The sequence below is a fragment of the Crocuta crocuta genome, unplaced genomic scaffold (assembly GCF_008692635.1).
Source record: "Crocuta crocuta isolate KB4526 unplaced genomic scaffold, BGI_CrCroc_1.0 scaffold452, whole genome shotgun sequence".
NCBI lineage: Eukaryota > Metazoa > Chordata > Mammalia > Carnivora > Hyaenidae > Crocuta > Crocuta crocuta.
In genome coordinates this window covers 709,777-722,156 of record NW_027528851.1, presented here as the reverse complement: position 1 = coordinate 722,156, position 12,380 = coordinate 709,777, and the positions used below count along the sequence as shown (strand labels likewise).

General features: G+C 37.9%; 1 protein-coding gene across 1 annotated transcript in view; it reads left to right on the top strand.

Moving 5' to 3' along the window:
- Positions 1-6: 6 nt before the first annotated feature.
- Positions 7-12,380, top strand: part of CAPZA2 (capping actin protein of muscle Z-line subunit alpha 2) — a 53,079-nt gene continuing 40,705 nt past the window's right edge. Inside the window, exon 1 of the mRNA XM_077756030.1 lies at positions 7-110. Coding sequence (XP_077612156.1) covers positions 72-110 — 39 coding nt within the window. The 5' untranslated portion in view covers positions 7-71. The remainder of the gene's footprint in view (positions 111-12,380) is intronic.

The window sequence follows — 12,380 nt, the reverse complement described above, 5'->3', positions numbered from 1 at the left end:
CGCACGGAAAGGGGGAAGTCAGGTGGCCGCTGCCGCCGCCGCCGCCGCCGCGGTTTGTCGCCAGAAGGAAAATGGCGGATCTGGAGGAGCAGTTGTCTGATGAGGAGAAGGTAAGTGCCGCGGAGGCGGCGGAGCCCGGTGTCGGGGAGCCAGTAGAGCCCTGGCATATCAGCCCGGATTCTGGCCGCCAGGGAAGGGCATTGGTCTGTGCCCTCGGCTGCCCTTCCTCCTCCTCTCCTCGCTGCACCCTAGTGCCTGCCCCTGTCAGTCACCCGAGGCCCCGCGCGGGGGCAGGTCTCTGGCAGGCCTGGTCGCTCCGCTCCGCTCCTTGTAGGGTGTGTGCTCCGAAAATAGGAAGTAGGAGCCGGGCGGCGGCGCCTGGCGCGGAGGCGGGGGGCGCGGGGGGCCCAGAGGGCGGCGGCCGCGGGAGACCGTTTCGTTCCTTCTCGGCCGCGGGGCCCTGCGCGGGTTCTGGGGCTGCAGAGGGTCCCGGTCCCGGCCTGGGAGCGGCCCAAGGGCGGTGCTCTGCCCGACGGCCTGGCCGGAGACTGTAGCACGGGTGAGGGGTAAAGGGGGAAAAAAAAATCGCTTAGGAAGAATATCTACACTTCTCCCTTCTACTCCCTCCTCCCAGAAACAAAATGCTTCCTTTTCTGGTTCTCTACGCTTTTTTCCTTTCCCTGTGGAAGTCTCCCTCCCTCCCCCTCTCTTTTTTTCCCCCTTTTCTTTTCTCGGCTTTAGCATTGGGCTTGCAGCTTCGGTGTTCGCTGAGACGCAGCGGAGTTGTTCACCAAAGACCCCCTCCCCATAATTGTTTTCTGCCCCGGTTGGCACTGGCCTTTCTGGGGGGGCGGTTTGGTGGCGCTCCACCGTCCTGCTAGGACTTCTGAAGAGGGTGGATGTGTGCGACTCCTTTTGCTGTATCTTAGATGCTATGACAGCATTGGAACCAGATGAACGGCTTACTTTAAATTCTCAGGCTTTTAAAATAAGAAATCTGATCAGTGAACTAGTTCTGTCTTGTTCGCCGTTTCCTTTGGTTACTGTGAAGGCCCATTCCCTGGGGAAGAAGGGGGCTTTACTAATTTTGAGTATTTTCCGGGAAGGACTTGGACGTTTCTCAAACTCAGAAGTGACCGACATAACCTGTGAATACAGTTTTCCAAGTGTCCACTCTGAATTTCACAGTGTTCATTTTTTTTTTCCCAACTTCCGAGGCAGAACCGCGGTGTATGAAACACACACACCTCATGGTGTTTTAAGAAAATCCTAATGTAAGCCTAAGGATATTTTCACTTGGAACTCTCTGCTCCAAGTGTTTTTATATCTTGTAATATAAGCTTGCACCGAAATGTAATGTTCTGTCTCCTTCCCGATGTGAATGTGCAGAAGTCGGCCTCATTTTCAATTTAGGAAATCTTTTCCTTTCTCTTGTGCTCTTTGGTGAAAGTAATAATAAAAGGGCAAGATGGGAAGAGCTAGGCAGATCCCTGTATACACAAAAGTTGCTGTGCAATATTCACATGTGTTATATTGGTAAATAACCATGAGTTGTCATCTGAAAATTTATGCGATTAGGCACACACACATTAAAGTGCTAAAAAGTTTTTAAAGGGATTGTCATGTTTTTATTCTACCGTTCTTAAGTACTGATTAGTTCAAGTGGCTAGAATCTGGCTGAGGAGAGAGTACTCAGTGTGGGAGTTAATATAGTTATGTCGTGTGTTGTAGAGGCCTAAAATAGCAAAAGTTTTTTCAAAATGAGATGACAGGGTTCCTCATTATCTGGCATTCTCAGGGCACTAAGTGCCATAAAGGCGGAGGGGTAGGGTGTCTTGTTCTCCAGGCTTGCCCAACACAATGGTTTAAGAGTAAATGAATGAAAATTCTAATTTGAAGGAATTTGGTGTTTGTATTTCGAGTTTTGTAAGATTATTCTGTAGATATTTTCATATAGATATCATTGCTATATTTAGTAATTAAGACAGCTCACCAAACTTCTGGGTTAAATTCAAGTAACTAGTTAAGTGAAATTCTAACTAACACCCTTGTCACTTCAGTTATCTAAATGTTCGTTTAATCTTTGGGGAGTAGGACAGTTGGGTATAGAAGCAGAAGTAGAATTTGAGAAGGTGGTATTTTTAAACTAATATTTAGATCCTGTTACTCTTTCTGCCACCTTATTTGTAATTTTCAAAAATAAGCTTTTAATATTTTCAGGTTGTTGGAATTTCCATTATAGATAGCAGATCTGAAGAAGGGAAGCTGTGAACTTACATAGTACCCATACTTTGTATACGCATGGCTCAGTTAGATACTACATTCATTAATTTGTTTTAAGTTTGAGGTAGGTTTTATTATTACCATTTCACATAATACCATTTTACAGATATATCAGAAAATTTAATTCACCCAAGGACACCTAAGTAAAAAGTGGCAGAGGTTGTGGGCACCTGGGTGGCTCAGTTGGTGAAGCATCCAGCTTCAGCTCAGGTCATGACTTCATGGTTCCTGAGTTCAAGCCCTCCTTGGGCTCTATGCTGACATCTCAGAGCCTGAAGCCTGCTTCAGATCGTTTCTCCCTCTCTCTCTCTCTGCCCTTCCCCAGCTTGCTCGCTTGCGCTCTCTCTCTCTCTCTCTCAAAAAAAAAAAAAAAAATTAAAAGAAAAAATTTTTTTAAAGTGGCAGAGTTGGTATTTAAACCTGTTTGTCTGAGTCCAGAGTTGGTGCTCTTGTGACATTATATTTCCTTCGCAAATGATGATAGGACCCTCTTCTGGGTTTATTTTTGTTTTTAATTTGTTGATGGCTAATATTGAAAAAACAGAAACAGTTCTTTTTGTTTGTAATAAAAAATTTAAGTACCAAACATTAAATAGTGTTGGGCTCTAAATTTAAGTTGTACTTGATCATTTTAGAACAAAGTTTATTATTTAACACATTTAAAAATTTTACGCTACTAGTACAGTTTCATATATGCTCTATGGTAGGAATTTTAGAAATTAATCTAGAATAACATCTTTGCTTTTTAAAATCATGTACAATTGCTTTGTGAGGATGCCACTATGAAATCTAAAAGCCTTTTCACCTTTGGCCACTTAGATTAATAGGGAATAAAAAATTCTGAAGAAGCACAGTAAAGTTCTTTAAAGTTATTCATTTGTTGTAGCATATCCCACAGATCTTTTTACATAGTTTAGAAACTCTAAGCCAAAAATAATTCATGTTTTCCATTCCTGGGGTCAGCTGCATTGTACAGCAAAGCATTTTTGTGAATTTGAAATTATACGAAATTATGGTATAAGGCTTAAAGCAGGAGAATTATTTGCCTCACACCCCTCCATACAGAGGAAAGTCACTCCCAAGCTCCAGAAGGAAGACAGTTATTGGTTGGAAAGGATTGGGCTTCCCCCCCCTTCCCGTAACCCCTCCCCCTTTTCCCCAGTGATAGGAGTGGTCCACTTCCATAGCTTCAACTTTTCTATCTTTGTAAATATGTCTTGAGTATATAGCTCAGCTCTAACTTCTCTTCTGAGCACTGGTCACACATTTTTATTGACTGGCCCTTTTTACAGGAGACAGTTTAAAAAATGTGTTCAAATGAACCTTCCTAAAAGTAAATACATAAAGCCCTTTCCCCGTTTCCCCTACACAAAGTGGGGCAGAAATCTATCTCATCTTACTCATTTTTCTCTTTCTCCATTTCCATTATTCTGGTCATCCAGGTTTTTAACTTCAGCTTTAACTTTTGTCTCCTTGAGCTCCGTCCTTACAATCTGATTCTGAATCTTGTCACTTCCATCATCAAAATGTTTCTTATGCAAATAATTTATTTTTCACTTGAAAAGGTAATTCAATGGTATTAATATTTACTCTATTACTTCTCATTTGACCAGACGATTAAATTAACTGTTGTTACTTATGTTATTAACTACTCTTGTTTAGGAATAAAATTTTACTGTATGAACAGAATGCAAATTGATTGTAGCTGGTCAGTGACTACACGGTTAAGGAAGGAATAAAGGCAGGGGAAGAAAAGTGGGATTAGAAGAATGTCTTGTAGCTGGTCTTTACCTTCTGCTGTATTTGCCACTGATAGGCTTTTATTATAAACTTTCTAGACTAATACGTCCACCTTCTTGTATCTAAGCCATGTTTTACTGTTTATGTACTTCCAGACTTTTGGTTGCTGAATCCTCCATTGCCTTTACAAGGAATCCCAACTCTTGAAAATGATATTCATGGCCTTGTGTTCCATTCTAACCTAAATAGGTCTGACTCCAGTATATGTACTATTAGTTAATCATACTGTGAATTCAGAGACCTACATGCTAGCCCATGTCTAGCACCTTGGGTGCTATTTAACCTCTCAGCCTCAGTTTCCTCTGAAATGTGGGGATAAGTGTAAATGGCAGTAAACACACAATATATTGTAGTTATTTTTATCTGCTAATGACTTCTTATCCACTTTGAGTGTTGGTATTGCTCCCTGATCTGTCTTTTTTTTTTTTGAAAGATGAAAATCTTACTCATTCCTCAAGATTTATCTCAGATCACATGGCTCATTTAATCACTCTTCTGAACTCTATATCAATTAGTATTAAATTCAGTTTTGCACAACAGTTATGTGCTTAACTGTCTCTTTCCTCTAGTTCTATTAGAATTCCTAAGTGTAGAAATAATATCTTTAGCGTCTGTCATTATGCTGCATGTGGTGAGTAGAAGGGTTCAGTGAGTGAATGAACAAAGGAATTGTGAATTCACAAAATTAAAACAGTTTTATGAAAAGTAGATGTAGTGTATGAAGTAAAGCTTTTGAGGGAGAATTTAGGGTACCTAATTTTTTTATTTCTAAATAATGCTATAGACTTTAAAGATTTAGATAATCAAATGAAATTCTTGGTGCTCCTTAAGGTACTGGTGGTGATATTGGCTGTGGTTCAAATCATTCACGCATGCTAAATATTCTTTAGAAGTGGTTTATACAGTTCTCCCTCACTACACAATCGTAGTTTGGTTTCAAAAGTTTTGTTTGTATTTGAAAGCAGTGTAAGTTGCCATCATAATTAATGTAAAATTTACAGTGTTCTTATTAACCAAAAACTAAACCAGTAAGCTATTAATGTAGAAAATATTCATTCCTGATTTCATTCTGTAGATGAATGATTCTGTCGCTGCACCAACAGAATGTAAAACTTCCTACAGCAAGCAGAAACTTGATAGCTGCTGTATCATTTGTGGAGTTTTTTAGACTTAGCACATTAAAGCAAGTTGGTAGTACTTTTTTCAGTGCTTTTGGGGACCATTTCTACATAAAATAAAAATAGATACAAAGAACATTGCATTTCAGTGCAAAAACATGGGATATAAAAACAGAGCAGAGAGTGCAAAGTATGTTTAAAGTTGAAAAGCATAACAGAAAAACTTGACCTGTTGTCTGTGCTCTGACCTAAAAGCCTGGTTGCCTGAAGCAGCAACTTATTGCAAAAGATTTGTGCATGTCAGAAAAAACTACAGGTTCCATAAAACCATCTATAGTTGTCAAAAAAGGAGAATTTCATAAATTCTGAAGGTTAGATGTACTCTGTTCACATTCTTTCTCTTACGTTATTTATTTACATGTTTCACTTTGAACCTAATGTCTGAGAACTTTTCTTTATACATTGTAGTTCATAATGTTTGTATTGACCGTGAATGGAAATAATTTTTGAAAACTATCTCCACATTTATTCATTTACCAAATATACCCTACTTCGTTGATTTCAGTACTCCTGTTTTTCCATATTTTAAATATGCCTGGGTGGCTCGGTTGAGCGTCCAACTCTTGATTTCAGCTCAGATCGTGATCTTGCAGTCATGGGATTGAGCCCTGTGTCACACTGAGTGTGGAGACTACTTAAGATCCTGTCTTCCTTTGCCCTTCCCATTCACATGTGTGCTCACTCGCTTTCTCTCTCTTTCTCTCAGAAAAGAAAAAGAAAAAAAAAGATCTCTGGAATCAGGTTGTATTGTACAATCAATGGCTTATAATTTAATCAGTAGCAGTTTTCTTTTTTAGTGGTACATTAAATTATGCCTCTTACATTGATTGTGAATCAAGGTAGGCGAGGATATAATGCGACAACTAATAGCCTAAAATCTTGGCATGAGGGGTTTGAGGAAGGGAGCTTTGTTTGGCATCTCCTCACTCATTCTATTTAATATGCCTAGTGTGGATCAGCAGCACTGCTCAGTGAAGGCATGTAGAGTTTCAGGCTGTTGGAGGAGGATTTTAGTGTAAACTTGGGCTTTTTGATGTGGTAGGCATATACAATGGAATATTATTCATCCATGAGCAAGAATAATATCTTGCCATTTATGACAACATAGAAGGACTTTGAGCACATTATGCTAAGTGAGATAAGTCAAAGAAAGACAAGTACTGTCAAACCTGTTTTTAAAAAAACAGCAAAAAACAAAACAAAACCCCAGAGCAAAATGGTGGTTACCAGGGGATGGAGTTTGGGGGGTTAAGATTGACAGTGTTTAAGAGTACAAATTTGTAATGAATAATATATAAGTCACTGAGATGTAATATACAGTCTAGTGAATATAGACAATAATATATAATGTATATAATATAAAATAGTAATGATAAATATTGCTTCAATGGCAGTCATTACAATATATAAATGTATCAAAGTAATATGCTGTACATTTTTTTTAAGTTTATTTTTATTTATTTTGAGATAAAGGGAGAGCATGAGAGGTGGTAAAGGCAGAGAGAGAGGGAGAGAGAGAATCCTAGGCAGGCTCTGCACTGGGGCTCAATCTCACAACTGTGAGATCATGACCTGAACTGAAATCAAGAGTTGGGCGCTTAACCATCTGTGCCACCCAGGCGCCCTGTCATGCTGTACACTTTAAGTTTACCAAATGTAGCATGTCATGTTTATTAAAAAATATATACTAAAACCCCCCATAAATCTCGGACTTTTTTTCCACAGTCCTGGTTCTGGCAGAAGTGGGAAGGAAATGTGAATAGCACACTGATTTTTAAAGTTGTCTCTCCCTCACCACACATGCACTTAGAGATCACTATACTATTGCCCAGGTTTTAGTTAACTAAAGCAAGTTATATCTGTAAACCTAATTTCAGAGGAGTCAGGAGTAAAAGAGAATTGCAGTCTTTGTGAATAGCAGTAATGACACCATGGATTAGGTTTTAGACTCACTGAAGTTTGGTGATTTGATCACTTGTTTGGTAGATGCAAGATTATAGGTTCAAAGATAAATTGTATATATACACACACACACACACATACACACACACATACACATACATGTATATGTGCATGTATATGTCATATAGCATCAGAGAGTAGTAAGTTCATGGAAATTCAGAAGACAGAAAACTTACTTCTGCCTAGGAGGATTGTAGACATCAGTTGGGGTGCAAGCTCATGCAATCGTGCACAACCAAGAAAGTAAAAATAGGAAACTGGGAACAAACAGAGAGTATGAGTTATATCATGTACTTTGCAAGATAAGAAATGCAAAGATGAACAGTGCTACTGAATAGCACAGGGTTTCTCAACCTCAGCATTATTGACATTTGGGGCCAGAAAACATTGTGAGGGCTGTCCTATGCATTGTAGGATGTTCAGTAGCATCCTTGGGCCACATGGTGCCAGTAACACCTCCCTCCCCTCCCCCAAGCATAATAATCAGATTGTTTCCTGTAGGACAGAATTGTCCCTGGTTGAGAACCTTGGGTCTAGACATTATAGGAGCTGGTAAGAACTTGGGGTACCTGGGTTAAGTGGTAAGACGTGACTTACAGTAGTTTAACAAGATATTAAGAAAAAAAACCAGCGCTAACAGATTTCAGAGTTAGAATCAGCAGGACTTGGTGAGTAAATGTAGTAGAAGTGGGAGAATCAGGGATAACTATGAACGTTAAAATCTGGGTATCTGGGAGGTGGACCAGCATTAACAACTAGGGAACCCAGGAAGAGGATGGACAGCTGGGAGTAATAATGGTGATTTTGATTTGGGTTATACTGAAGTGGTAGCTGAATGTCTGTTTCAGCATGCCTAGAAGATAGGGAAACAGAAATGGAGCTTGGAAAACACAGTCCCGAGGATTTTATATAGATTTGGAAATCCTCTTTTGTGGTTTAAAGCCACAAGATGGGATAAAACTTTTAGAAGAACAAGCTTAGACATAGCAAAGAGAAGTCAGAGAGCATATACTTTTGGATATACGCTTATTTAGAAAATATAAGGAGGGAAACAAAAAGGTGAGGGATGAAGTAGAAGTCTGTATTGTAGCACAGAATGGTAGGTGCTAATGTCATAGAATTTGAAGAGAATTTCCAGAAGGAGGAGTACCAGCAATCCAGGGAGATTAAAAAGGAATATAGGTTTGAGAAAAAGCCTTCGTATTTAAGATAAAGGGATGAGAAACATTTTACCTACGGAATGCTACTATCTACACTACATTAATCTCTCGGTTGTCAGAGTAATTCTGTTATTATTCCCATTTTATAGGGGGAAAACTAGTGCAGATAAGGCTATTTAAGTGAACTGTAGATCACTGGTGGCCTTTTTAAAAAAGTTTTTATTTAAATTCCAGTTAATTAATGTACAGCATAATATTAGTTTCAGGTGTATAGTATAGTGGTTCAGTACTCCCATACATTACCCAGTGCTCATCACAACACATGCTACTCCTTAATCCCCATCATCTGTTTCACCAATCCTCCCGCCCACCTCCCTTCTGGTAACCATAAGTTAGTTCTCTATAGTTAACAATCTGTTTCTTGGTTTGTCCCCCCCCCACCCTCTTTTGTTTCCCTTTGTTCATTTGTTTTGTTTCTTATGTTCCACATATGAATGAAGTCATGTGATATTTGGCTTTGGCTGACTTTGCTTAGCATAATACTTTCTACCTCCAACCTTGTCCTTGCAGTGGCAGTATTTCATTCTTTTTTATGGTTGGATAATATTCCATTTATATATTTGCCACATCTTTATCAGTTTGCATTCCCACAATGCAAGAAGGTTCCCCTTCCTCCACATCTTTGCCAACACCTGTCACTTCTTGTATTCTTGATTTTAGCCATTCTGACAGGTGTGAGGTGATATCTCATTGTAGTTTTTATTTGCATTTCCCTAATGATGAGCGATGTTGAGCATCTTTTCATGCATCTGTTGGCTGTCTCTATGTCTTCTTTGGAAAAATGTCTAGTCATGTCTTCTAACTATTTTTTAATTGGATTATTCATTTTTGAGGTGTTAGTTTTGAAAGTTCTTTATATATTTTGGATACTAGCCTTTATATATTTTGGATAACATATCAGATATGTTATTTGTAAATATCTTCTCCTGTTTCACAGGTCGTCTTTTATTTATTTATTTTTAAGTGGGATTCATACCCAGTGTAGAGCCCAGTGTGGGGCTGAACTCACAACTCTGAAATCAAGACCTCAGCTGAGATCAACAGTTGGAAATTTAACCAAACTGAGACACCAGGTGCCTCTTGTAGGTTGCCTTTTAGTTTTGTTGATTATTTCCTATGCTGTGTAGAGGCTTTTTATGTTGAAGTAGTCCCAAAAGTTTACTTTTGCTTTTGTTTCCCTTTCCTCAAGAGTTGTATCTAGAAAGAAGTTGCTACAGCCAATGTCAAAGAAGTTACTGCTGATGTTCTCTTGTAGGATTTTTATGGTTTCCTGTCTCATATTTAGGTTTTTCATCTATATTGAGTTTATTTTTGTGTATGGTAAAAGAAAGCAGTTCAGTTTCATTCTTTTGCATGTTGCTGTCCAGTTTTCCTAACACCATTTGTTGAAGAGATACCCTTTAGATATTCTTTCCTGCTTTGTCTAAGATTAATTGACCGTAAGTGTGGGTTCATTTCTGAGTTTTGGGTTCTGTCCTATTGATCTGTGTGTCTGTTTTTGTTTCAGTACCATACTGTTTTGATTACTGCAGCCTTGCAATATAACTTCAAGTCCAGAATTGTGATGCCTCCAGCTTTGTTTTCTTTTTAAGATTGCTTTGACTATTCAGGGTCATTTGTAGTTCCATACAAATTTTAGAATTGTTTGTTCTACCTCTGTGAAAAATGCTGTTAGCATTTTGATAGGGATTGCATTAAATGTGTAGATTGCTTTGGGTATTATAGACATTTTAATAGCATTTGTTCTTCCAATCCATGAGCATGGAATGCCTTTCCATTTCTTGCAGTTTCTTTCATCAGTGTTTTATAGTTTTCACAGGTCTTTTACCTCTTTGGTTAGATTTATTACTATGTATCTTAATTGTTTTGGGTACAGTTGTATATGGGATTGATTTCTTGATTTCTCTCTGGTGCTTCATTATTAGCGTATACAAATGCCAAAATTTCTTTACTTTGATTTTGTATCCTGTGACTTTACTGAATTCATTTAATAGTTCTAGCAGTTTTTTGGTGGAGTCTTTTGGGTTTTCTATCTAGAGTGTATCATGTTGCTTGCAAATAGTGAAAGTTTTACTTCTTCCTTACTGATTTGGGTGCTTTTTATTTCTTTTTGTCTGATTGCTGTGGCTAGGACTTTCAGTACTATGTTGAATAAAAGTGGTGACAGTGGACATCCCTACCTTGTTTATGACCGTAGAAGAAAAGCTCTCAGTTTGTCCCCTTTGAGGATGATATTAGCTGTGGGTTTTTCATAGATGGCCTTCATTATGTTGAGGTTTCTTTAAACCTACTTTGTTCAGGATTTTTTTATGAATAGAATTTGTACTTTAGTCAGATGCTTTTTCTGTGGCTATTGAAATGATCATATGGTTCTTATCCTTTCTTTTATTATGATATATCACGTTAATTGGTTTGCAAATATTGAACCACCCTTTCAACCCATGAATAAATCCCACTTGATTGTGGTGAATGGTTTTTTTTTTTTTAATGCATTGTTGGATTTGGTTTGCTAGTATATTGTTGAGGAATTGTGCACGTATGTTCACCAAAGATACTGGTCTGTAGTTCTCTTCTTTTTGTGGTGTCTTCATCTAGTTTTGGTATCAGGGTAATGCTGGCCTCATAGGATGAATTTGGAAGTTTTCCATCCTTTTCTATTTTATATAGAATAGTTTGAAAAGAATAGGTATTAGCTCCTCTTTAAATGTTTGGTAGAATTCACCTCTGAAGCCATTTGGTTCTAGACTCTCATTTGCTGGGAGTTTTTTGATTACTTACTCAAAAGTATATATATATATATATACACACACACACACATACACACACACACACACACAGTTGGTATATGTTTGTAGGAACATTCTGTCCAGCTTGTTGGCATAAAATCATATAAGTGTTTATGTTTCTGTGATATTTGTTATTTCTCCTGTCTCATTTGTGATTTTACTGATTCGGGTCCTTTCTCTTTTTGATAAGTTTGGCTGGAGGTTTATCAATTTTACTTTTTCAAAGAACCAGCTCCTGGTTTCATTGCTCTTTTATATTTATTTTATTTATTTATTTTAGTTCAGTTTTCTGTATCAGTTATTTCTGCTCTAATCTTTATTATTTCCTTCTACTGGTTGCCTTTAAGAGAGCAGTTTTATTAGAACCTTCAGGCAGGGAGCAGGTAGAGAAAAGCTAGATTACCCAAGTCTAAAAGTTGTGTATATGCTTTCCTTCTTCCAGATATGGCCTTTCGTTCATGTCTTATAAAGTGCTCATCCTTCAGTAACCAGACCAAAAACTTCCCTCATCACTTTTATATCCTGGCCTTTCTGTGCTCCCTTAGCAATTTGTATATATCTTTGTTACAACACTTACCAATTTTTTAAATAGGTTTACCTGATTTTCCTAATTCCTTTGTTCTTCAGGGGCGACCTTTGTCTTACTAATCTTTGTAATTCCAGTAGAGTGCCAGGCATACATTAGATCAGTGGTTTTCAACTCTAGCTACACATTAGAATCAACTGGAGAGTTTATAAATAAACTTGGATTCACAGGCTTTACTTACAGGTGAGCCTTTGTACCCTTGTAAAACAAACAAACAAACAAACAAAAAAGCTTCCCAGATTATTTGAATGTACTGTGGGGTTGCATGTCACTATATTAGATGCTCCATAAATGTTGACTAAAGAAAGATAAGAAGTGGCAACAATAAGTATAGATTACTCTTGAAAAAATACGATAGCGAAATGAAAGAGAAAGGATAGGCATTACTACTTAATTTTTTCCTACTATTTAATTTAGGAATACTTTTTTTTTAAAGATAGAAAAAAATTTCAGAATGTTCATGTAATAAGAATGATTCAGAGGAAAGAAATTGAAAATTTAAGATAAGTAATAGTTTATACATAACTTCTTTTTCATTTAATGATAATGCCTACTTTGGATTCAT